Genomic DNA, 27,246 nt, shown 5'->3' on the forward strand with positions numbered 1-27,246 from the left:
GACTCCGTCTGTCTCTCTCATCATGGTCACCTAAATGCACAGTAATGGCAGGTTTTGTAATAAGGCAGATCGCGCTAACATAATATGCACTGTTAGTTGATTATTTACCTGCCGCATTAACGGGCAAACGTTACCGCTGCTGCTGGGTTGAGATTCACGAGTCCGGAGCGGAATTAAAAACACAACATTTATTTAAGGTCATCGCGTGTCTTTTGCATATTCGTGGTGTTTCCTCCCTTAAATGAAATATCTACTTTGCAAGTATTGCAAGTTGCCCTGTTGTCATCCGTTCTCGTAAAGTATAACCAAACTTTTGAGCGTTTGAGCCGCCATGTTTCCTGCCAGGTTAATGACGCTCCGCAACGTGGTGACATCATTTGGGGCGACTGGAATTGATAAGGGAATCGTTTGCAAAAATGACAAACAATTCCAAGGAATTGAAACAGTGGGAACCGGTTCTCAACAAGAACCGGTTTTCGATACCCATCCCTAATTCCATGTTTACAAAATTACCATTATTAATCTTATACTGGGCTTTAGTGCAACCCCAAGTTCACCCATTGTGTAAAACAAGCCATTTCAGTTCCCTTGCACCTCCTTTTTAGCCAACGTTCTTTTGACTGGCTGCTCCTCATAAATAAAAACATGAACAGCAAGTGGGCAGGGATTCTGTATGATCCAGGCTCTTTGGCTGTGATTCCAACCAGAGAGCCTGGATTTTCACTCTTATATCATGCAGAATAGAAAAAAACTGTTCAAAACATGGCTCAAAAGAATTAGTTATAGATACACTGATCTCATTATTTGCAATATGTGGCCATATCCACAGTTTGAGTATCCAGCACTGTAGCAGAGTGTATCACAGAAAATGAAGAAAAAAGCAAAGTAGGTACATTTTAAATTGCAAATAACCAGTGTGCACAGTTGTCAGTTAAATGCAGGAGGGTGACAAGTACTATATTTTGGAGTACAGGAAATAACTAGCATAAAATGTAAATTTTCATTCTCCTCTCTTGTGCCCCAAGTTTCTTCCTTAACTATTCTCTCTCCCAACTTTTGTCTGTTCTGGCTCCATAAACTGGGTTGTTGACAGCAAAGACACATCATGACAGAAGAAGTTGGGAAGGCGACTGGGACTTAAGTTTTCCCAGTTCTTTTTCCCTGGACAGAGAGACTGATTTCTGCATATGTTATACTAAAGTTTGAAGAGACACAGCAGCAGATATTATTAGATTTGTTGAATTTCCCACTGTAGCTTTTTAATTATTCACCACTCTGCTCAAAAAGGATTTTTTACAGTTCAAGAAACCATGTGGGCATTTATATTCACCACCATACAGATGCTGCATATTTATAACTCCTAATGTCATTTTGGGAATTTACTCTGTTCATCATGCTCCCTACATGTGCAGTAATTGCTGTTTGATGAATCCTACAAATCCAAACAGCGCTGGATAAACCATTCTACAGAGCTGTGGAGACTTGAGACTTGGAGACCAAAAAAATCACAAAACTGAGGACTTAAACTTCACTTGTCTGACTTCCTTGAGCCTGGACTTTAAAATTCCCCTATGTCCATGGAAGATTTTTCTGGGTTTTATGACCTTGATCCTCCGAGATGTGGGTGATCAACAATAACTGTATGCTTTCAGAATATGTCATTTTTGTTCTTCTTAAAAAAACGTTGCCTCCAGTCTTTGTGGTTTGGTGACAAAGGAAATAATCATTTTAACTAACACACCTAAATATTGATTTTATTGGAACTGGAATTATCAAAGAGTTGTCTGACCACTTCAACATTACAGCTTTTTGCCGTGGTGACCATTTTTGTATACAAAGTCCATTCCTCTTGAAATGGACATTTGGAGGAGTTTAAATGATGGGGCTAGGTATTGTGCTGTTTTAAATGAAACAAGTTAGAAACATAAAATTAAGATAATTCTTGGAAAATCAATCATTAGGATGGACTTGCCAGCCAGAGGCCAGAAATTGAAATGAACTAGCTTTATTTTAATACGAGCATTACCTGATACAGCTTGTAGTTGGCATGCTACAAGACTTCCTAGATTAGATGTATTACCTGGGCGCTTTGCATAGACTTTGTTTGTCCTATTGAAATGTTTTTGTCCATGCCACTTGCTAAAACATATGGTTAGGATTAGTGTTGTGACTAAAGTTGAGAACATGACCGATCACAAGAACGTTCAAATGTTGTATGCTAAAAGAGATTAAACTTGGAGTTTACCTGCATCTTAATGGTTTCCTTGTTAGTTCAATAGTTTGTGTTTTTGCCTCCTCTCATCTCCTATCACAGGCATCATACACCAGATGAAGGGAGAGTATGACACTGCGCTAAAGTTCCACAAAGCCCACCTGTCCTTCGTCCAAGAACTTTGTGATTACGCTGCCCAGGGGAGGGCCTATGGCAACATGGGCAATGCCTACCATGCGCTTGGCATGTACGACCAAGCAGTCCAGTACCACAGACAAGAGCTGCAAATCTCTCTGGAGGTAAATTTTATGACCCTTTTCAAAAAACATGTGGACGATTGTGTGGAAAGCAGAATCACGATGTGTCTTTGTGTTATCAGGTGAACGATCGTCCATCTCAGGCATCCACGCACGGTAACCTTGCTGTGGCCTACCAAGCGCTGGGTGCTCACGACCGAGCTCTCCAGCACTACCTGCACCACCTGACCATTGCACGAGAGATGCGAGACACTCAAAGTGAAGCAAGAGCCTTAGGTAAACCTGTCAAGAGATAAATGCACTTGAGTTGAGTTAAATGAAACATGAAAAATATTGCTCACCGTTATTTTCTTTTGCAGCAAACTTGGGTAACTTTCACAGCTGGAGAGGTGAATATGCTCAGGCCTTGCCCTACTACCAACAGTACCTGGTTTTGGCGCCAGGTTTGCAGGACCTCGAAGCAGAAGGCAAAGTTTGCCATAACCTGGGTTATGCTCACTACTGTCTTGGACAGTACAGAGATGCTGTCAGGTCAGAGACTAAATAAATCTTACAAAACTGAACTTCATATAATGAAAATGACCCCGTTGGCCTTATGTCGAAAAACATGTGTTGTGTTTTCCATACATACATTCATCCATCCATCCACTACTCCTCCACATCGAAAGGAGCCAGCTGAGGAGATTTGGGCATCTGACTTGAATGCCTTCAGGATGCTTCCTGGCCAAGGTTTTCAGGCATGTCTTACCAGGAGAAGGCCCTGGGGCTACATCTCTTGACTAGCCTGGAAAGCTCCCATGTTCCTCAGATGAGCTGGAGGAGGTAGCTGGGGAGAGAGAGGTCTGGGCTTCTCTTCTTAGGCTACAACCCCCGCAACCAGGCCCAGCAGCAGAAAGTGGATGGACGGATGGATGGATGGATGTTAATGAGACTTTAATTTCTCATTTTAAGGATTTGTGCTTTTATATTACATCGAAACAAGATGCACGATAAAAAACAAAAGTTTAAAATTTTCCAGGTATTATGAACAGGATTTGGCCCTGGCTAAGGATCTCCAGGACAAATTAGCACAGGCAAAAGCCTACTGCAACCTTGGTCTGGCCCACAAAGCACTGGGGGAGTACAACAAAGCAGAGGAATGTCAGAGATATCTGCTTTCTTTAGCACAAGCCCTGGACAACACACAGGTCACCTGTTAATTATGTTTTCATTTCATAAACCTTGAAATTCTGTCTTTTGCACAAAAAGAGGTTGTTAATCAGTATCTGTGTGATTATATTTGTCAGCAGGCAGTTTTCAGGGCCTTTGGGAATCTCGGTGATGTGTGCGTGTGCCGGGGTGATTTTCCAGGAGCTGTGAAGTTCTACCAGCAGCAATTAACCTTGGCTCAGAAGGTCAACGATCAGAAGATGGAGGCTGATGCCTATTCAGCACTTGGTTCAGTTCACAGGTGATAAACTGGTTAACCAGTGTTTTAACCACACACAAACAGTGCATGTAAAAAATGAACAAATGAATGTGTTGTATTGTTTTAAAACCTAAGTTTAGTAATATAGCCATTCCTGTTTATTGGAGGCAGTCGAAAGTTTGTAGAGCTAAAATATTAACTTACCAGATCAAGCTGCAGAGATTGTGCTTCACAAAAGCAGAAATTTAGCTGCTAATTAATGCTTACATAAAAGAAACAAAAATCTGCACAATATTATTACTATGTACTTTTCAAATGATGTTAAATATTGTTGTGTTATGATCATTTTATCTGCTCCCATATGGAAAAGATATATATAAATCTTATAAATTTTGTATCTGTCTTGTGTGAAACTTGTATGAAAAGCATATAAGAGTGAAAACGGATATAAGATCCCTTGAAAAATTATATAATGAAACTTGTATGTTTTGGATACTTACTAAAACAATGTATGAAAGTAATGAGAAAGTGGCCACTTTCATGAGTAAATCACGTAAGCCTTATATGATTTACTCATGAAAGTGGCCACTTTCATGAGTAATCACATATAAGTTTTTACTATTTCTTTTCCATATGGGCTAAACTATAATCAAATATGAATAATTAATATATTGGGGAAAGCTCAGCTGAGTTTATGGAGGCAAAAGGGACATCGGTTTGAGAATGTATTTATTTACCTTTATAAAGCCACTTGCTTGTAGACCATTTTCTTTGTAATGCCTGCTATTTACTTTGGAGTTACAAAGAAAAAGCCTGTTTCCAAAAACATGTGAGTTTAAAAAGTCTCAGCCAACTGACAAGAGATTCTGTGCCAATTCTCAGCAGTTAATAGAAGTGTTCTGTGCTTTCCACAAATTCCTATGAATAGTAGTTAATTTAAACTTACAGTTCAAGGTGCAGCTTACTAATTAAAACCTCAGTTTTCCCAGAGTTGGTTAAGCTTGGTACTCCAAGAAATCTTTTATCCACAATAGTTTCCTCTGTCCTTCCCAAAAACAGTACCTTTTTGCATACTGGGCACAGCTGGAAAACTAATTATTAATTTAAACTGTATCTTTCAATAAAGCATATCTTTTAGTATTAACTTATTATTAAGTTATTAACAAAGAGAAGTGACATATAAGCATCCATCCTTTGCAACAGACTGGCTCTAAAAATAATAAACCACATGAAATATCATACTATACAAAGGACACCAGGTGTTGGCTATAACTAATGTGTGACTTGCTCTAGTTCCCTTGATTCATCTTAATTCAGTGTTCTTGCACTTTTTCCCACCTAGGCTTCTCCGCCAGCTGGATACGGCCTTGTCGTTCCACAGCCAGGAGTTGACCATCCGAAAGGATCTAGGTGATCAGCAGGGGGAGTGCCGTGCTCTTGGCCACCTAGCAGCTGTTCATATGGCCTTGGGAGACTATGCTACAACTTTCCAGTGTTATGAGACCCAGCTGGGCCTGGCACAGGGGCTCAGGGATGCCCGTTTGGAGGCACAGGTCCATGGAAACATGGGCATCACCAAGATAAACATGGGATTGTTTGAGGAAGCTATTGGTTATTTTGAGCAGCAGCTGGCCATGCTGCAGCAGCTAAGTGGAACTGAGAGCATGCTAGACAGAGGCAGGGCCTATGGGAACCTGGCAGACTGCTATGATGTTTTGGGAGATTATGAGGAGGCTATACAGTATTATGAGAAGTATCTGGCAGTGGGTCAGAGTCTCAATCATGTCCAGGACCAAGAGAAAGCCTACAGAGGACTTGGCAATGCGCACAGGTAGGTGAAACTAAAATCAAATTGAGAACATAAGAGGTTATGGCTCAGACGATACCCTTCTATACATGCATTTGATAAATTTAATACAGGGCACACTATTAGGGTACTGTGCATCTGCAAGCCACTTTGCAAACCACCTCCAAACCAGCTCTTCTTTTCTTGCTGTATCTTCCTGTTACTGATGCTTGCACTGTTCCAGTCAGAAATAAAAAAGCATTATATGTGATTTAAATAAAAATTCTGTTTCTAGAAACGTACAAGGAGATTGCACTTGCTGTCCTGATACACAGTGTTGTATGAGGGGGCTCATGAGGAGGTGGAGAGTCTAAGTCTGCCATGACCCATAAATCCTAATTGGCCAAATTCATTTGAAATGAGCAAGGCTGAAATAATCTATAGTGTGTTTAATTTAAATATCACTATCAATTCATTTCAGAACTTAATTTTATAATTTCCTGTCTTGTTTTTTTTTTTTTTTGTTTCTATTACTGAAATAAAATTTGCATTTAAATTTTAAAATGATTCTCCATAGACCAACTGCTTCTCTTCCTTCTTTCCTTCTCAGCTAACTCTAGTAAGAGGATAAATAAAATTAGGAAATTTTTCAGGGTTTTGAAGTCTCCCTGGATTTCCCACTAAATGTAGAAATAAATTCAAACCTACAGTGCTGCAGACTTCTGTTTACATCAGCGTAAAAATGTATGTTGTGTTCATTTATGTTCTATCCTATTAGTTAGGATACACCTTTCTAATACAGAATAGCATTCATGCAAGAGTTTTAAATGAGCATTTCTTGCCACAAGCATTTTATACACATTTTAATTAGAGTCATAATAAGAATAAATACAGTCAGAACTCTGCAGCGTATTAAAAGCAAAAAGCCTTTTTTCAGACACATATCCCACGGTGGGCAACTCTCATATGATACAACATAAGTAATGCTCACTGACAGAAGAACAAGGCTTACCGTTGGGTTTACTTTATCCAGCTGTTGCTCCTGAGTGTGAATGAAATGGTAATGTAGAGTACAGATTTATAACAAACCTTCGTAGACTTTCTTTCTCTGAGTTTTTCTCTGAGTAGATATAAAGAGAAAAATGTTTTGTTAATATGGACCAGTTTGTCTTCTTTTCTTTAAATGTTGCAGAAACAACAAAAACAGGAGGCCTGCTTTCAAGAACAAGCAAAGTGCAGAAAAAAAATGCATTATCATACCAGGTCTTTTTCCTCCCCTTTTTGTTCTCCTCCCTCTCCTACTTCAGGTCCATGGGTAGTCTCCAGCAAGCACTGGTATGTTTTGAGAAGAGGTTGGTAGTAGCTCATGAGCTAGGTGGTGAAGGAGAAGGTAAGGCTCAGGCTTATGGAGAGCTGGGCACCTTACATAGCCAGCTGGGCAACTATGAGCAGGCCCTCTCTTGTCTGGAGCACCAGCTTAACATTGCACGCATAGCAGGGGTAGGTTTTCACCAGCAAAATGTTCTTGTTTCTGTTTCATATTTTGTTTTGCCCTGCTGAATATGATAATTAATATGGGGAGGGGGGGGTATATATTAAAAACACATAATGCCCATAGAATGAGGTAAACTCTGTTTGAACTATCAGGATAAATCCCTGGAGGCAGAGGCAAGCAATGCACTTGGAGGTGTCTATCAGTTGATGGCAGACAACGAGACAGCTCTACAGGTCTGTATCACATTCATCATTGTATGTGCAGAGGATAGCCCCCTTGTTATGAAATTCTTTAATTATACTGATTAACAGGGAAAACAGAATTTATCAGTTGTCAAGTCTCTCCTCTAAGCAACCTAATTTTTCCTGCTGTAGTGGCACCAAAGGGCTTTGGATATAGCAGAACAGACTGGATGTGTCAGGGGCCAGGGTCGAGCCTATGGCAACTTGGGACTGACCTACGAAGCTCTAGGGAAGTACGAACGGGCAGTAGTCTTCCAGGAGCAACACCTGAGTGTTGCAGCACAGACCAATGACCTGATAGCAAAGACTATGGCCTATGGAAGCCTGGGGAGGACACATCATGCACTGCAAAACTACGCGCAGGCTGTAATGTATCTACAGGAGGGTAAGACATTAGCTACAACAATTAATAGTGAGCATGATGATATTGCAGTTGCTGTGTTTATGTATGAAAGTTTAAAAAGAACAAACCCCTGGGATCCAAAGATACTGGGTATAGAGGCATGGCAGCTTTGATTCACAGCTGTCCCAAGCAATCAGTGTCATTATATCTCCATTATACCATTTTTCTTGCTTCCAGAAGTATTATTTATAACAGTATAACTTCAGACAAGTATTGCTTGTTTGATGTTCAAATAGTTTAACATTTTAACTTTTATTGGATGTTGCACTGCCTCTATTAAGAGATATAAAATAATATTAATGAAAATGAATTAAAATAGAGAGCAGAGATAACTCTGTATGTAAATAACTCTAAGGGCCTAGTCCTCACAGTCAGTCAGAAACGCCTATGCTTCCCACTTTTTTTTCCACTCACTTTCATGCACATGCTTTCACTCTTGTATATGTTTAGAGGCCACTAGAAATAGGTGTAAATGTGCAAATGATAGTTGATTTCAACATAACCTAAAATAAGTCTTCAGTAACCCCAAGTTGCTCTTTTCTATAAGATTAAATAAGCACAACTGCTTAAAATTAAGGGGGAAATATCACAGCACTGCATGTAAATAACAGACCATGTAAGACCTCTTGGACAGTGTGAAGTAAGCCATTGGTTTCTATATTTGATTTTTAAAGCATAAAGTGAACACCATAAGCAGGTGGAGCAGGCCCCACCAGCGTCCCTTGACCACATGGGGGAGGGAGGCGTCCCCCATGCCGTTCAAGAGGTCAACGCGTGGGAAGGACCCGGTGATTTTCAGAAATAACTCTCTAGTGTTCCCACAATGGCTGATGGTGTGATTTTCATTGGTTGGTAATATATAGAAGTAACATTGATAAGTGTGGTATTTGTCCAAAACTATTTTTTAACTGATAGTCTAGTGTGACGGGAAGAAACGTGATGCACTGAGGACACTTAGAGAGCTGTCACTACTAAACGTCATAGGACTTATAAAGAAAATAGGTCCTGGGAGCACGAAAATTGCTTCCTATGGACACAGCCCCCAATGCTCAGTCCAATTAAGTTACCCACTTTTCTGGTGGATGACAAATCTTAATTGATTAATTGCTCTGTTGCTTTGCTAGATAGGCAGGGTAGTGATAAAACTAGTTACAATCATAGGGTTTAACATATTCCATTAATACTAACAGTAGTCTTTACAGAGTTGTAAAACTTTAATTTAAAGGAAATTTGTGGGGTCTGTGTAACCATCTTTTGTGGTCTTGGGTGTATATTTTAAGGAGACAGAATTATTGGGATCATTATTATTATTATCAGACCAATTGACACTGATTTTCAGTCCAGTTCTTGTCTAATTTGAGATAGTTTTTTCCATATTTCCCTTCCTTAAGAATTGCCTCTTGATAGTTAGCATCCTTTTTTTTTTTTTTTTTTTTTGTGTCCCGTTTGGATCTTTAGCCATCAGAATTGTTGTCTTAAGGCCAAGAAAGATGCCAAGCGGATTTATTTTACCAAGTGGATCATCATGGCCTTGCCATATTGGTCCATTTGATTGACCTTTATTATAATTATGAATTTATTTTATTTTCAGTTGCTACAAACGGGACAGACATGACTGGGGGATAGGACAGGGAGAAAGAATGAAAGAAAGAGAGGGAGAGAAAGAAAACCAAAGGGGAGAAGAGACGGTGAGAAGGGGGGGAAGAAAGAAAAAAAAACAAAAAAAACAAACAAAACACCTGGGTCACCTGTATGGAGAAAAAAAACAGAAGAGAAAGCAAACAACAAAGAGCAACATAATAAAAAAAACAGCACCATCACAATAAACTAGCTAGCAGTAGATATCAGTAGATACTAAATAATAAACGATATTGTGCAGCACGCAAGATAGACAGCGCACAATGTGCTTTGAGGCAGCAGTCAAGAAAGCTGTAGTCCGCGTCTGTGAATACCCGTGTGTACACCTGTGTGCATACCTGTGTGGATCAGCATGCTTGCATTCCAAAGGTTTCTCCATGTAACGATCTGCTAGGGAGTGTGGGGAGCCATAGCCCCGTCCTCCAGGGTATGAAGCAGGTATGGAGGAGATCAAAACTCCAGACATCCAGAGGCCCCCAGAACACAAGAGACCAAGGAAGACCAACAGAGGGGCAGCCGCGCCACTGTCCCAGTAAGAGCTGAGGAGAGTCCCAGATGAGGGCTCACTCAGCAGCCACCGAGCAGAAGCCAGGGGGAGTTGCAGTGACGCGCCCGTGAGCTCCGCCGGCAGCCAGCTGTGCCTGAGTGACCGAGCCCCAGGCCGAGAGGCCGGGGGCACCCCACCTCTGAAGTGGCCCGAGCGAGCCCCAGGCTCCAGGCCCCGATAAGCGGCCGCCAAGGAGTGAGCCGGTGTGTACCCGGACGCCCATCCCCAGACACAAAGAACCACCAACGCACCGACACCTGAGGGAGTCCGCCACTGGCAGGGGAAGTGGTGGGGGGAGAAAGGCCTCCAAACCTTGGAGGGCCTGAGATGTCCCCAGAGAGGTGGCGTCTGATACCCAACCTGACATATAGACACAGACATACGGGCACACACAGACACAAACATCCATTCCCACCCTCATGCTCTCATATGCACTTAACTCCACACTCAACCAACGTGGAGACAGACATAAAGAGACGCTGTACACACGATCACACTCCCCAAGCGTACTCTACGAACCGGGTCTAGGTACCCTTGCCCCTGGAGGGGGGAACTGCACCCAGACCCAGGTGGTGTTAGTTAGCTAACTATCTAACTAGTTAGGTAACTAGTTAGATAGTTAGCATCCTACCAAAGATAGACTTCCTATATCCCAGACTTGGGAAACTCCCTTGGTGTGTTAAGCAAAGGGTCGGGAAGAATAGATGAAAAAAGTGGAACAGAAAAATCAATGAGAATAATATTTTTTTTAAAGCCAAGATACTATACAAGAGTGATTTGTACCATGTACAACTGGTTGCCATATACAGTAAAATACACTAGAAGAGATGTCACAGAGATTTTTTTATTTTATCTATTAAACTGCAGTTAGAGTGATAATATACACATATATATTTTAGCAGGTATTTATCTTGTGTGAGCATTGTACAGTCAGCTGCCGGAATGAAGGACCTACGAAAGCAATAGTTCATCGAGGTCCAGTTTTCTCAAAAGTTTTTAACACACACTGGACACCATGCTAAAACATACCAGGTTTTTGGCTATTAGCTCTTTGGGAATCACCTTGTTGATGCAAAATTAATATTTTATGTCTGTCAAACTGTGCTATATTTTACTTTTTCATATATTCAACTAATGAAACTGGAACTAACTGTGTGTGTTTTGCAGCAACGGCTTTTTTTTTCTCATATATGTAGACACAACACTGGTTAATCTCGTTTTTATGCTTGAATGAGGTATGTTTATGAACAAGTACTTACTTTTGTTAATGTGTGGGTATTAATGATTGTTGCTGTCTGTGTTCATTAGGGACTAGGTCTGTCTTTTTTGTGGGTTACAACCAGAAACTGCGAGGAAAGAAAGATAGAAATTTTTTCTTACTGCCATCTTATATTAAGTACATTATAAATACATGATTGTGAGTGCTGAAGTGCTTATTAATAGTTTGATAAACGGGACACAAAAAGGCCCAAGCCAGGAGTTTTATTATCTGGCCTTAACTAAGTGTGACTATTGTTTAAACCTGACCAATTAATTTTCTTTTCTCTAATGCTAATCCACGTAATCTTACTTAAACCTAACCAAGTCTGTCTACCACCAAGCAAAAAAATATGTAGTTTTGCTTCCTAACCTAACCAGCAGCAAGTGAAAACATAACTCAAAAGTCCAAATAATGCCAGGATTCTACATTTGTGTCCAGGAACAGAAAACAATTGAGAAATTTTTGTGCAGAAACACTGTTCACTAGACTAAATTTCAAAGCTTTGAGAACAACAAGAAACAGTTATATAGCATACTGTTTGATACCAACATCTGAATCAAAAGCAGCAGGATAGGAATTTTTGATCTAAACTTTTCCACTGTGTTCAAAAGCACTATACATTTTTGACATGTATCCACAAACTTGTGATGAAAAGCGAGCAAAAACTTAGTCACCATTTTCCCCCTGCAGTCGTACAGAGACCATGTAGGGAGGCTCTGGCTCTTAGCACATACTTTGATCTACGTGTGAGTATCTTCTTTAAAGTCGGAGTTGTTTAAGACTGAGAACATTGCGAGGTGTTTTTGAAATCCTCAAGAAGCATGAAAGGTATTTATGAGTCTGACACAGGCTAATACAGGATCAGTGCTCAGCTGTGTACCCTGGAGTGTGGTTTCCTTCAGGCAGGTTGTTGTCGATAATCCTGTTTGATTTAACTACATCTCTAACTAGACTTCTCTTTGGAACACATATTTGTGTCTCATCAACCTTGTTGAAAATAATCCCATTTTGATCTCTTTCCTATTAAAAAGACATGCGCACATTAAAAGGCTGATAAAATTAAAATACAGTCTAATTGTAATGGATCTTAAAATGAGTGACTGGGTTAATTTATGAACTCATCCAGGCTTCATCGAGCCTCTAAGACAGAGTCATGCTTTGTCACTTGGCTCACAGATCCTCTGGATTTTAATTGATCATTAGCTCGACAAGCAAAAAGAATTTCAGCTCAGAGTTGAGGTTAGGACAGAGTAAAAAAAAAAAATCACTTGTGTGTCTCCAATTAACTTTCCCAACCAATACTCACACAGACCATCACTGGCCCAGACAGAGACAAACAGGCAGAGAAGCGTGAAGAAAACTTGATATTTGATGAGCTTCTGCACAATCTGAGAGCCTAATGAGAACTAAATACAACTTGCTATGACTGCCTGCGCCTTCGCAGCAGGAGTAGATGAAACATATCTGAGATGAAGGAGAAGGTTTCAAGACTTTTGAATTGAATTTGAATCAGCTGCATAAAAAAACAAGGGTTAAGAAAGACAAAAGAAACAGTGGGAGAAAAGGAATGGCAAATGTGAGTGCTGCTGGCTGAGTCAGTAAGAATTCACTTCAGTACAGCAACAGTTGTCACAAGCGTCAAAGTGCCAGGACTTTGGAAGAGATGATTTTCGTATCAGCCTCTTGGAACTAGCGTCTGATCTCTTCTGCTGTCTGTTTCCCTAGGTCTGCGTCTGGCTGAGCAGTTAGGTCGGAGAGAAGATGAAGCAAAGATACGCCATCGCCTGGGCCTGTCTCTTTGGGCCAGTGGAAACCTGGAGGAATCACAGCACCAGGTGTGTATGTGTATGCATTTATGCATGTGTTCTCAACTGCAAAGATGCAATTTGTGTGTGTGCATTTAAGATTTAAGAGAAACATTGTTAAATCTTGTGAAACCTCAAGGAACCATTTTCTACCTTGCCATCTGAAAATAGGCACCATGAGCACAGGGCAGATCCAACTGAAAAAGCAAATTGTCAATTACAATTTATGAACCATAAAGCAAACCCTTCTATACTGTCTTTATAGACTCAAACCAATATGGGAGCAATAGGAACCATATTTTACAAATTAACTTACTTGTCTCACAGCATGAAGTTACTGGTTTGAACCTGCTAGGTAGCTGGTGCCTTTCTGTGTGGAGTTTGCATGTTTTCCTTGTGCCCGTGTGGGTTCTCTCTGGGTGAACTTGCTTCCTTCCACAACCCAAAGACATATGTATTAAATTGATTGGTGACTCTAAATTGGCCATATATGTGAATGTGAGTGTGAATGGGTGTACCCCTCTTTTTGTTCTATAAATAATTAAAGATACAGCCGGTGATTTTATTAGATTATTTAATAGAAAAAGGGATATCATACTCATAAATATACATAGAATAATGTGCAATTATATCTTCCACATTATGCCATTATGCCTCCAAATTATGCCAGCTAATGTTAGCCACGAGTGTTTTTAAAGTCATGCTTTCCCTCAGACAAACAGTTGAGTTACATTCTCACATCATATGAGAGTTTATTCACCAAGTGTTAGAGTCCAGCGTTAGAGCCACTTCAAAGAAAAGTTTTACTAATGCCTAACAGTAACTAACAGGCTAACAGAGAGCTTTGGTTTTTCCTCATTATTCTTTGTTTCCCAGCTTTGTTTGCATAAGTGAGAAATCCAGTGTAGAAGTGTAGAATACTGCTTAAGACTGTTTTGATCTATGACAGATAATAATTTTCTCTACTGCATTACTATGTCTTATTAATACCTGGTATTATTGTTGAATTTGCATAGTTTTTATTATATAAACTTTTAAAAGATATTAAATGACTGTCAGTGTCAGGTTTGCTGTACGGCAGGCAGGTTTTGGACACAAACACGGGATTCTGAAGATAAGACATAAACTCAAAAGGCTGCTTTATTGCTGAACTTAAGAAATTTAAAATACATAACACAAATCTGAGGGAGAGAGGGAAAATGGGCGAGGGAGTTACAGTCTGAGTACACACAGTAATGGGTTAAAGAAGTAAATAAATGACCCTTTGTATAAATACTCAGCTAGAAGTAAGAGAATGCTACCTAACTAAATGCATTCTATCAAAATGGAATATGTGAGTGACATTTTTGATTATAATTTGGTTATTTCATCACTCAGACAACCCAGACCATGGACCGCACAGAGCACACAGCTTGAGGGAGAACATGACTAAAGACAAGGGGAGACATACAATTAATACACAGGCTGTTGATTAGGGGAAATGGAGACACATGGGAACGCAGCTGAACTGAATCTGACTAATGAGGAGGGGGAGGCAAAACTAAACATTATGCACATGGGATAACGGACTATTAAATGAAACAGGAAGTAACAAACACTGAGACCCAGACTAAAATATATGAACTTGACAGAACTGTCAGGGTTTTGTCAGGGACACGACTGTAGAGACAGAGCGTTAAAGAGGGAGAGAAGAATGACTTCCAGGAGACACTGAGAACAAGACACAGAGATGAAACTAGGACACGAAAGGGAATTAACATAATTAAACAAGAAACCATTAACTAGGAAAATAAATAAAACTCAGAGGCACTAGGAAAGTAGAGCATAAACAGAAGCTTATGGAACTCAAACAGAAGTCTTATCTTAACCCAAAATAAACCTAAAGACCAAGAGAAAGAGAACTGAACTATAATAGAAAGATAATCCAAACAAGAAAACCGCAAAACATTCTGAAAACGCAAAAACCTTGGGCCAGCAACCAGGAACCATGACAGTTAATATAATTTAAAACTAACACCGCCTTCAGTTCTTCATGGTAATGGTGCCAAATCAGATTTTGTCATTTAACACTAAAGACAATTTTTTAAACAATTTAATGTTTATTTCTTAGTTTCTTTCTATAACTAGAACTGCAAGTTAAGCAACAAGGAAAAGAGAAGAGAGTTACTGTCTGTAACAGTAACAGGTTAAAAAATTTATTATTAAAAATTGATAAATATAACATAACTAAATGCATTCTATCAAAATGGAATATATCTGTGTGATGTTTTGAATATAGGACTACCTATGAATACAATCTGTGACTGTGTGTCATTTGTTTTTCTTGCTGTATTGTTATTGTAAGGTTCTGAATGTATTAAAACTAACATAATGACAAACATTAAACATATCATAACATAATCTTCATTTAAAACTGTTTTAAAGAACTATGCTGTAAATAAAATGAAAGCAAAAACTGAAAATATTTTTTTAGCTTTTAGAAAATGCACAATTATAATAACTTTGCTTCTCCGTTTCATGGTGAAAAGTGAGCCAAAACACTCCCAACTCTTGCTGTGCGTATATACTGCCACCCAGTGGCCAGCACTGTACCTATATGCTCAAACAGGTTTGAAATAAAGCCTGGCCATTTAGATCACACAATACACAAAAAATAAATACAAAAGTTGTTAACGAATAACAAATGCAGGTGATTTACAACAAACCATGGAGACACATTAAAAGGTCTGAAGAGTATAAAAATGTCTTCACAGTCTAAATCCAGTTGAACACTGGAACAATGGATGGTTTGTATATTTGTGGATTGGTACTCATTGCAATGTATGTTTATTTGATATTTGTTCCAGTTATACAAAGCATCTATGCTATTTGAGGCAATTCGTCATGAGATGCAGCACAGTATGGATTACAAGCTCTCCCTGTTTGATCTGCAAACCAGTTCGTACCAGGCTCTCCAGAGAGTCCTCGTCAGCTTAGGTGACAGAACTGGCCTCTTGACCTGTTGTGTTGTTTCTTTGTGGCATAAATTACTGTACATCACTTTGTATGTTAGCTGTTCTCATTTTTGCATCTTATACATTGGTCTCTGTTAATAAGGCACAAATTATCACCTAATGTCTGATAGTTGTATTTCTTTATCAATGCTACCAGAATAAAGAGTCTGCTCTTTCAGATCTGCTCCTTTTTAACTCACAGCTCCACATGTTCCTATTCTTTCAGGCCGGCACGATGAGGCACTAGCTATAGCTGAGCGAGGGCGCACACGTGCCTTTGCTGATCTCCTAGTGGAACGCCAGAAAGGAAGTCAGCAAGCAGCGAGCACTGACCCTTACATCCCGGTCACCATAGAACACATCCTGGAAACAGTCAACAGTCAGAGGGCCATGGTTCTCTACTATTCTCTGGCAGAAGGCTTTCTGTACAGCTGGCTAATATCTCCAGGCACAGGTTCACTGCCACGCTTACACAAACTTAAGCTGATCGGTTTTATAAAATTACTGAAGATGCTTTTTTCATTCAGATTCAGAGTCGTAGACTGACAAAGTTGCCTTTAGGAACATGGAGCATCACTTTTCTGGTTGGGAAGGAGCCTGAGGCTGCTCCCTTTAGCTATCTCCATCTCACCCTATTCCTACCATCATCTTCTATACTCAGACCTCTTACGTGACAATATTAAACCTCTCCAGTGATCTACCTCTGTGGTCTTCCTGGCAGCTCCATCTTCAAAGTCATTTATCCAATATATCCACTATTCCTCCTCTTCACATGTCCAACCATTCCAACCTTCCCTCTCTCCAAACTGCTCAACCTGAGCTGTCTCTCTGATGTACTCATTTGTAATGTTGTCCATCCTGGTCACTACCAGTTAAAATCTTAACATCTTAAATTTAGTCAGCTTGACCTCTGCCCCATGTCTTTTTGTAAGTGCTACTGTCTGCAAGCCATACATTATAGCAGGCCTCACTATCCTCCTATAAACCTTTTCTTTCTGCCTGACACACATCTCCAGCCACTCCATCCTGCATCTAACCCTTTCCACTCTTCATCCTCTTCATAGTTACCCTCACTACCTCCTTACTAATCCTCTGCACTTTGTGATTCAAGTAGCCTAAGCTGATGCATGAGGCTACCCTCAGTGATAGATGGTGAGAAGAAATGGGTATATTTGCATACTTGTCGCTTGGTGCCTGTACGCTCAGGTTTTCCTTAGGGGATAGGATTGTTTCTTTCTTGCACCTTCCAACAGTTCAGTGTGCCTGGCTTCCTTAGAGTCCCTGTATCTGCTGGGGACTCCACTGTTATACTGGAGTACATTGAAAGAAATGGCCTACTCAATGTAACCCAAGGACTGGTCTGTCCTGAACACCTGGTTTGAGTATAATGGTGTCCATTAGTACACTTAACACAGGATGCTCTAGTATGCAAGTTCATGATTGATTTCGTAATTATATTATCAGATCTCTGTCCACATGTCTTGGATACTCGGGTAAAGATAATATCAGAGCATTCAAGCGATCACTACTTGGTACTGAGTTGGATCAGGTCTCACGTGTGATGGGGATGATGCTGGACAGGCCTGATGTCCCCAGATGTGTAGTGACGATGCAGTGGGAGTGTCTGGCAGAGGCCCTGGTCTGTGAGATCTTCTACTCCCACCTCCAGCAGAACTTTTACAGCACACTAAGTGAGGCTGGAGACACTGAGTCAGAGTGGACCATGTTCCGTCCCTCCGTTACTGAGATTTTGGAGATGAGAAAAGACGTTCAGATATTTCTGTGCTTTTTTTCTAAAATAGTTGTAAATAAAATGTCCCATATTTTTAAAGGGATTAATAGGTGCATAATTATAAATGTACTGATACTGGTGTCCACTTCCAATTAAGTCAATAATCATGATTAAGTAATGCTTTAATGAGAAGTATGAAATTCAGGTTTGCAAAATCATTTGGAATTGGTCTTAACACAGCTGTTGTAGAAAGGGATTCATGTTTCCATGGGCCTGAAGAACTTTTCAGTTTAGTCATCAATAACATTTAAGTAATATGACTACAGTAGTCTGTAATGGACTGGATCTATATGCACTTTTCAAGGCTTATTGATTACTTAAAGCACTGCATGCATGCAGCTTTTATAATTATCACACACACTCTACCACCTGTCCTACACCCATTCCAATGGGATGGGAAGGCATAAGAGCATGTATAAATGTTAAAAAAAAAAAAAAGCAGGGATTATATCTTTGGTATAAAAAAAACAGAGTTGTACTATCTGTGTTGTACTATGAGTTGTCATAACTGCTGTGGCATGGGATACTGAGATGTAGTGATGTTGTCATGACTTCAGTGGGAATTCATTTAAGTTCTGTGAGACAAAACCAAAAAGGGTCTTGACTGAGACGATCATCCTTAAGGTCTTTGTAATGCTAGGGTGACATTTACCACTAATTCTCTTCAAAGGGTGAACACTTTTTGCAGTCTTTCCTCCAGGGCTACCTGCAGGCTGAAATGTCACTTATATCTACATATATCAGATATGACATTTGAGGAAATTTATACTGCAAAGATGATCACTCTTTGGCTGCATGGCTTTTCCTCTAAGGAAACAACGACGGAAGCACCATTTAGTGTCTGCACTACATACTGCCACACACACACACACACACATGCTGACAAATGGGCACACACATAGTGCTGTAACCTGCTTATGTTTTTCCTGAAATGTTACAGGTATCGTGAAGTTTAATGAGGTGTATCTTGAAGAAGCAGGACTGGAGGTGTCTGAGTTCAAGGATGGTAGTGGGAGCCCACAAAGTGGAGAAGGAGCTGTTGGAGGTTCCCTTTCTCTGGAGCAATACATCCACAATGCTAGAGAGGCTCTGGGAGTGGATAGTCATTATAACAGGTAGTGCCACCTTTGATAGATGCCAGTGAATGATTGTTACCAGCACCTTTTAACTCAATGAAGTATTTTCTTTATGCCTCATACTGCTGACATAACTTTGTAGCTGACAGTGACAACTTTATTCCATTAAACAGGTTAATGGAGCGTAATGCAGATATTTCATGGTCTCATGAGCATATGTTTAAGCCTTTCCACGAGGCTGATGTTCAAAGTTTTGTGACATGTCTTAAATCCCTGTCTGACTACTAGCACACATACAAAGAAAAATTACGTGGTTGACCAGTTGTGTTGAGCTTAACAACTATGGTAAATATGTTATTAATCACTATAGATGCATTTTCAATCTGTATTTCCCTCTGTGTATAGTACATTTTACATATCTGAAGAAAGGATAGGCTTCCAGGCAGAGTCTAGCAGTATCCAAGAGAAAGACTGTCAGCCCAGAAAACACAGGCATAAAAAAAATAATGAAAAACCTCTAATCTGGTCAAAATTGTTTCATTGGTGTGCTAAACTGTGGAACTGTTTTTAAGATCATTGTTATTAAGTCACCCTATGGTAATGTGGTACATGTCATTGTCTACAGAAGATAAATCTCAGTTATTGTAGAGATATGACTTTTCTGTCTGGGGCTAGCATGGTTAATATTTGAGGCTTTGGATGATTTGTCTTGACATTAGCTTGATGGACTCCAATTACATTTTATACAAAGAAAGAGTCAGACTGACTTTGGAGACATTGACTTTTTTTGTAGGCTTACCATGTGTTTGACATTTGAGGCTTAGAGTTAATCGGGCAATCCAAGATTTCCATGAAGTTCTGTACAAACTTTTGGAATAGATTGTAGGTGAACCTTCTCTCATTTAAACAAAAGTGAGCAAAACATGATAGAGAAGACGCATGCTTTGTGTCTGTCTTCCTTTTTTCCTGCTCTCTCCTGCCAGTTTTCTCTATTCTCAATTATACTGCCCACAACTCTCAGGCCTTGGTTGGCATAGCTGGATGACTTTGTAAATCACTACCATGTGTTGTGCCAGCAAATGTTCCCCCATACAAACTGCATCTCAACTTACTGTGAAAACCACTGCAGTGGAGTCACTGCAGCCAGCAGATTCACTACTTCTGGTGTGTGTGTGTGTGTGTGTGTGTGTGTGTGTGTGTGTGTGTGTGTGTGTGTGTGTGTGTGTGTGTGTGTGTTGATATTGTGGTGATTCACGCTGTTGTGTGTGGTTTATTATGAGTCCCACTCATCTAAGCATGACAAGTTTTTGCAGATACACAGCATAAAAATGTTTTCCAAACCACTAGTAGCACTTTACTGCCCTTTAGCATGTATCCAGGTATCAGAAACTGCTATTACCTTCCTGAGTGTGTAAAATCTACAGCCAGAGGATTCCATAAAAAGTTATTTTAATTCCAAGTCATCGCTCTATCACATACTGCTCCAGTAATTAATTACTACTTGTTTCTTCCTTTTGTACATTTTCCTAAGATTGTCAGTTCATTCATCAGTCTGAAACAAACTACTTTCTTCTCTCCCTTTAAGACCGCCCTCTTTTTAAGCCTGCCTTCTTTTGATTGGCTTCTGCTTGTAAACAGAATGTTTGACCATACTTATGCTTTTGAGTTGACACTGTTAGAGATATATGCATGCACCTAGCATTTTGGTTGCAATCTTTAGACAAGGCTGTATAATAGAACAATTATGTATCACTGTCTCTATTGCCATTTTGCAGAGTCTTCTCAAGTAGTGAGACAGAGAGTGAAGCTGGAGATCTGTTGGAGCAGCAGTTTGAGGAGCTGAACAAAAAACTCATCTCTGCCACAGACCCTACAGGCTATCTCCACATGGTGTCCAGAAATAATCTCTTCAACAGGTTTGACTCAGAGTTCTTGTAAACTGCGAGAGTATATTGGCTATATGTCCAGAGGGTGCTACTTTAGGTTTAGCTCTGACTTTACTTAACTTCACTGCATAGTGAGTTGGTACTGCATCTCCTCTACTACATTATTAGCAACAAGCTTTTTTCAATTTATCTTACATTGAGAGATTTGGCCAAACTAAAAGCTAACTAGTGGCTAACCAAAAATGCAAAACAAGAAAAAGAAAAAGCCCAAAGTTCTAATTTTAATTCCAAAACAGATGATAGACAGGCAATGGGGAAAATAAAACAGGTAAAGAATAACCAAGTTCATGAATCATAGCAAAAGGTCATAAACAAGGACCACAAGAAACTGCTGGATCACTTGGCTCCAAAGAAAACAGGACAGTCTATGAAGTGTGAACTAACGGACAGGAGGTGTGCATGTATACTGTACATTGGGAAGGCTGGCTGGATAACTGGACACAGGCAAGACAAATTCGAATCAAGTCAGTACCCCAGACGATTACTAAGAAGGGACAAATGATAACGACAGGAAGTGAACCTGACATAAGTCCAAAATGACCAAGAATAACTCAATAATACAGTATTTAAACAGAAATCTACAACTATGAGAAGTCCATTTTTCACAACTTTTTTTTCCCACTACATTTAAACATAACACAAACTCTACAAGGTGTTGCTACACAACGAATAATTTAAACATTTAAAACATTTTGAAACATGCAGTGAAAAATCGGATCTAATTGGAAACTAAACAGATCATCATGATACAAAATATGGGCACAAAATATTGCAGTTGCAGTCATAATACAAAGGTCTTCATAGGATTAGATACATTTAACTTGTAAGAAGCTGTATGCATAGGAACTTGAAGGGAAACAAAAACATTGCAAATATGTTTTTATAGTTACTTGAATTTGCAAAACTTCTGTTCATTGTGACAAAAAAGGAAATGTTAAACTATAACACATTACTCAAAATCCTGATGAGCAAGTTAGCAAGCTAACATTACCATTCAGTTAATATCACCAGTGCTTAAGTAGAGCTTCATAGAGCTGCATGACTATAACATCATCATGATTATAGGTTCATAGCTGTTTTCAAACAGGATAACTATATGTTGGAGTGTATTACATTTCTTGTGTATTTCTGCCTCTAATAGAAGCTGTCAGAGCATGACGAGTCTGTACAGTACCACTGTATCTCCAGTAAAGGACGGCTTATCTTCTCCCCTCTTCAGACCAAGTAACACTGGCAAACCTCCTCTGCGGGCCCTTTATGACTTGCTCATAGCGCCAATGGAAGGGGTATGTATGTGTGTCTCCAAGGAAAGACTTATATTTCAATTCACGATTTGAATTTGTCTTCTTTATGGTTTTTCACACAAATCTGTGTGTTACGATTGCCCTCCACCTCTCTCTATACAGGGCCTGATGCACAGTAGTGGACCCGTGGGTAGACACAGACAACTTGTGTTAGTTCTGGAGGGAGAATTATACCTAATTCCATTTGCCTTGCTCAAAGGCAGCTCCTCTAATGAGTACCTGTATGAAAGGTTCAGTCTAATTTCTGTACCTTCTTTAGCCAGCCTGGGAGCAACAATAAAGGTAAGTCATTTTGGTACCCTTTGATTTCTGATAATCGATGTAAAGTAACATATATTGTATTTGTCAAACTATTCCGACATATGTGTTTATTCAATTAATTATTTAAAATATTTATTGCTTATTATAATATTTCTGTATCAAATGTGTTCAAACTGCAGCCTCATGCTCGACGCAGTGGACACTTATTTTGTCCAGATGGAGGCTCAATGGCTGCAGTGGTCGGTGCACCTCATTTGCCACCGAGTGTCATGGACCGTTGGCTATGGGGGCCCTTACCCTCAGCCCAAGAGGAAGCCCTGTGGCTGGGAGAGCAGCTGGGATGTCATCCCCTAACGGGAGCCAATGCCACAAAGGATCGCATTTTAGCAGCTCTGAGTCAAGCAGAGTGTGTTCACTTTGCCACACATATATCTTGGAAGCTTGCAGCTTTGGTCCTTGCCCCTAGCCAAGAGCATGCTGGAGGAGATGGGGCAGGTGGCCGACCAAAGGAGAAATCACCCCGCAGGATGTCAGTGTCAGGCGAAGCAGCAGATCAGGGTGGAAAAGTGAAGGGTTTGTTTTCAAAGAGCAGCCCAGAGAGACTCAGAGGAGCAGATGAAAGGAGTGAGGATGGTGAAAGTGTGTGTGAGGTAGAGAGTATCTGTGATAGTCCACCACTTCAAGATTTCCTTCTTACTGCTGCTGATATACTGGACCTTTGTCTGACTGTCAAACTGGTGGTCCTGAGGTATAACTATTCACAGATTTGGTTTTTTACACAGGCTTTTCTTAGCTTTTGACTGTCCCATGTAACTCTTTGACCCTTTGCCACCTCAGGTTGTACCCAGAGTCCGGCAGCAAGGTAACAGCAGATGGAGTTGTGGGGTTGACTCGAGCGTTCTTGGCTGCAGGGGTCCAGTGTGTGTGTGTCTCTTTGTGGCCTGTGCCAGTAGCTGCCTCTAAACTGTTCACACACACCTTCTACACAGCTCTTCACAATGGGACCAAAGCCAGTGCAGCTCTGACGGAAGCCATGAAGACACTGCAGAGCAGCAAGCACTTCTCACACCCCTCCAACTGGGCTGGTTAGCAAACAATCATTAATGTAAAATACTAAAGCTTGACTCAGTTGCTTTGAGCCACAGCACGCAGACACAAGAGGAGTAGTTGTAAAATATAGTGGAGCATTTATCAGCTAACCAATTTCTTCGTTCAAATGAGCTAAAAGGAACCAATTAGTTTGTACAACTTAGCAATGTCAATGTCTGAGATATGTTAGATGATACGTAAACGCTATAAACTAAAAAAAAGAATAATTGTTGTGGCCACTGTATCCAATATGGCAAGTCTGTTGGGGTGTTACTGGTCAGCAGTGATATGTGTGTTCAAGCAAGGTATGAGAAAGAGCAAACCATGAACTAGAAGTGGGCGGATCAATCCAATTATCGATAGCATTGATACCAATGCTGGTATTGATTTTGGGTCGATACTAGTACAGCAGGATCAACACTTTGTTTCTATTCTTCAAGTTTATTATGTAGCCCACTGTGTTACATAAGTTATTTACTGGCGATGAAAATTTTACCTTAAACATGTCATGCCTATTTTATTCATAACTTACAGCACATTTAAACAACAGAAGCTAACCCAAGGTGCTTTGGAGACGGCTACATTTACATTTCAGAACTCCAAAAAACACAGTTTCAATATGCACGAGAAACCGAAAGATGTGTTTTGTTGTATTTTTTTAGGTTACATGCTTATTGGCAATGATGTAAAGCTGAACAGTCCCATGTCACTGGTTGGCCAAGCCCTGGTAGAGATCCTTCAGTACCCAGAGAGGGCCAGGGATGCCCTGAGAGTGTTGTTACACTTGGTAAGACTTCTTCAAACTTTGCAGTCTCGCTTTCTCTATTAGTTCTCTATTAGTAAGTTTAAAATTCAAAAGATGAATTTAGATATCAGTTCAATAAAACGACAGCCGATTTGTCATAAATACTACTGGAAAATCTTAAATGAGCATGACTTTAATCACTTTAATTAGAAATGTGGCTTTTATTTTTTGTCAGAGCATCCAAAGATTAACTATTGTAAAGATCACAAATGTGAATACTGGCTTAACTGCTTTTTATAGCAGTTATTTTATGTCATTTAATTAAAGACTGTTGATTGAAAAAAGTTTTTAAAAACCCATATGAAAACATTATATTAAGTTTAGATAATTCATACTGAGCTATTTTAATGACTTTATGACTTTGCATCAAAGAAGTATTGAACAATAAAGAAAGTCATTACATTCAGCGCAAGGTCTGTGTGAACGTGTTAACCTACTTTGACAGCAAATTGCTTTTTTTCTGCAGTGCTTCTTATCTCTACCCCTCTTGATTTGGGGACATCACTTTCCCTCCATCTAAGGAAAAAGAATTCAAATGTGTTAGCGAGACAGACTGGGGAGACTATACTTAGCTCTCATGAAGATCAATAAAAATCTAATACAGTGAATCATAACTTTAGTTATCATCATCAGACTTCCATCAGAGCATGTTGCCGAAATTTCACAGTCATTGCGGTTCCAGCATGCTAGTGTTAGCTGATACCTTAGAGCATTATGGTCACGTCTGGCTCTAAATAGCATGGCAGGGGGGTAAAATGCTAACCTAACATTAAAGCCTTAAAGATGCAGAGTCCAGAATGATGTCAGTGAGTGCTGCCATTGTGGCTACGGTCCTCTTTTATGGAATAAAGTGCAGTATGAATGTGTGAATGAGGCTTGTAGTAGAGCTTAGACTAGAAAACTGCTGTATAAATATCACTCCACAATCCACGCACAGAGATCTGAGGTATCAATGAGAAATGGTAAAGCTATTTTCTGGTGAATTCTGGAATTAAAATGCTTCTTAAGGAAGCACCCATGATTGTGTTCAACACAAAGAAAACATCTTGATTGCTAATGAAATGCATGATTATCAATCAAGATGTTTTCTTTTAATTTTCTTTCAGTTTTGTCCTGTCCAGAAAATGTTAAATTGTTTGTGAATGGCACCTCAAAACACATTTTTCCCACATCTGAACATTCCAGTCTGATTAAATAACACAATTTGTGCCTGTTTCTGTCCACAGGTTGAGAAATCACTACAGCGCATTCAGAGTGGCCAGTGTAACCCAATGTACACATCGCAGCAAAGTGTGGAGAATAAGGTCTGTGTGTTGGTCTTTCCTTCTCCTTCTCTTTAAATGTCAACCTTTGTGTATTCTCTGTTCATGTCCACATGTCTCCTCTGTGCTGGGTAAGGTCGGCGGGGTGCCTGGGTGGCAGGCCCTACTCTCTGCAGTGGGTTTTCGGTTGGACTTCTCTGGTAGTGTTGCTGGACTCCCTGCGGCAGTTTTTTTTCCTATGTCAGATCCTGGGGATCGACTGCAGCAGTGCAGTACCACTCTACAGTCACTGCTTGGTAACAGAGTTTTTCCATTATTCAAAACATCTCCTATGTCAGTCATACTGATAAAATCATATTTGTTTAATGTACAGTATCTCACAAAAGTGAGTACAACCCTCACATTTTTGTAAAAATGCTATTATATCTTTTCATGGGACAACACTGAAGATATGACACTTTGATATAATGCAAAGTACTCAGTGTACAGCTTGTACAACAGTGTAAATTTGCTGTCCCCTCTAAATAATTTAACACACAGCCATTATTGCCTTTACATTGTATCAAACTATCATATCTTCAGTGTTGTCCCATGAAAAAATGTAACGAAATATTTACAAAAATGTGAGGGGTGTACTCACTTTTGCAAGATACCCTATATTAGCAAGAGAATAATTCAGATTATATTTTTATTTCAACTTATAGCTCTTTTGTAAAATGTTACACTAGGTTGTATTAGTTGTTCGTGATCAAGATATGACAGTGCTATAGAAATTTCTGATTAACTTTCTGTGCATCCCCAGGTCTTACTCCTCCAGCCTTACAGGCACTCTGTAAGCTGGTCACAGCATCTGAGGCTGGAGAACAGCTCATTCATAAGGTACTATCATGTTGGACAGGTGGTCATGACAGTGGTTGAAGAACTACGCACATCAAAAAATAAGATCTCCCTCCACCACCTGTTTTTATTCTTGGCCTTTACCTAAGTAACGTTGAGAGTTCCAAGCTCAAAAAGCTGGGGGATGGTATTATTGTGTTGCTTAAACTTGGGTGCTCTACCAGAGGCCTCGGAGTTTGGGTGTTCTATTTTAGCTGTACCAGGGGCTGAAGGACCAACTGGTGCAGATGCACTCTTCTGAACAGAGACCTCTGTTTTGGGGTTACAGCTCCTAATGTTTCTATTACCATTGGGACAACTTTGGACTTTACCTTCCACATCTACTCCAGTTTCTCCTCCTGGCCCTGGTAACTCTCTATTTTCTTGTGGCCCTTCTTCCCAGTGTTGCTGTCCACCACTATGTCATGTTGGTTGGCCAGTAGCTGCTTGTCTGTCTGGAACTCAAAGTCCGACATGACCATACCCCTATTATTCTTAACCACCTTTGCAGTGCCTCCCCCCCCCTCCCCCCATCTGAAAGTGGGGACTTTTAGTCCATATGCAGCTCAGATGTTCCTGTACACTATTCAAGGCACTGAGTCATAGGCTGAGTCTTATGGTCAATCCAGGCAGAGCTCCGGTCGGCTTGCCTGATCTTAGAGTCCTGGTGTAAAAACAGCAATTCTGTCATTGTAGGTAGCTAAGCGTCATCTAGTTCACTTCCAATGCTTCTTCTATCAGGGTCGGCTCATTGTGTCCACACTGCTCACTCATTCCCACTGGGTTGT

General features: G+C 40.0%; 1 protein-coding gene across 4 annotated transcripts in view; it reads left to right on the forward strand.

Moving 5' to 3' along the window:
* ttc28 (tetratricopeptide repeat domain 28) overlaps positions 1–27,246 on the forward strand; it is a 163,909-nt gene that overhangs the window by 129,613 nt on the left and 7,050 nt on the right. For 2 of the 4 annotated variants that reach the window (XM_086301526.1, XM_086301527.1), the window contains 22 exons: positions 2,315–2,511; positions 2,592–2,745; positions 2,829–3,000; positions 3,488–3,656; positions 3,756–3,919; positions 5,220–5,708; positions 6,971–7,163; positions 7,311–7,391; positions 7,533–7,785; positions 12,975–13,084; positions 15,901–16,030; positions 16,274–16,501; positions 18,780–18,954; positions 20,691–20,831; positions 22,003–22,147; positions 22,268–22,447; positions 22,606–23,174; positions 23,264–23,511; positions 24,178–24,302; positions 25,547–25,624; positions 25,719–25,878; positions 26,385–26,461. In XM_086301526.1, coding sequence (XP_086157652.1) covers positions 2,315–2,511; positions 2,592–2,745; positions 2,829–3,000; positions 3,488–3,656; positions 3,756–3,919; positions 5,220–5,708; positions 6,971–7,163; positions 7,311–7,391; positions 7,533–7,785; positions 12,975–13,084; positions 15,901–16,030; positions 16,274–16,501; positions 18,780–18,954; positions 20,691–20,831; positions 22,003–22,147; positions 22,268–22,447; positions 22,606–23,174; positions 23,264–23,511; positions 24,178–24,302; positions 25,547–25,624; positions 25,719–25,878; positions 26,385–26,461 — 4,238 coding nt within the window. The remainder of the gene's footprint in view (positions 1–2,314; positions 2,512–2,591; positions 2,746–2,828; positions 3,001–3,487; positions 3,657–3,755; positions 3,920–5,219; positions 5,709–6,970; positions 7,164–7,310; positions 7,392–7,532; positions 7,786–12,974; positions 13,085–15,900; positions 16,031–16,273; positions 16,502–18,779; positions 18,955–20,690; positions 20,832–22,002; positions 22,148–22,267; positions 22,448–22,605; positions 23,175–23,263; positions 23,512–24,177; positions 24,303–25,546; positions 25,625–25,718; positions 25,879–26,384; positions 26,462–27,246) is intronic. The other 2 variants (XM_086301528.1, XM_086301530.1) reach the window with 1 other exon arrangement.

Source organism: Aulonocara sp. 'chitande type north' Nkhata Bay, linkage group LG7 (genome assembly GCF_057382095.1).
Source record: "Aulonocara sp. 'chitande type north' Nkhata Bay isolate Kocher_YH1m ecotype deep benthic linkage group LG7, A_spYH_male_GT1.1, whole genome shotgun sequence".
In the NCBI taxonomy this organism is placed as follows: Eukaryota; Metazoa; Chordata; class Actinopteri; order Cichliformes; family Cichlidae; genus Aulonocara; species Aulonocara sp. 'chitande type north' Nkhata Bay.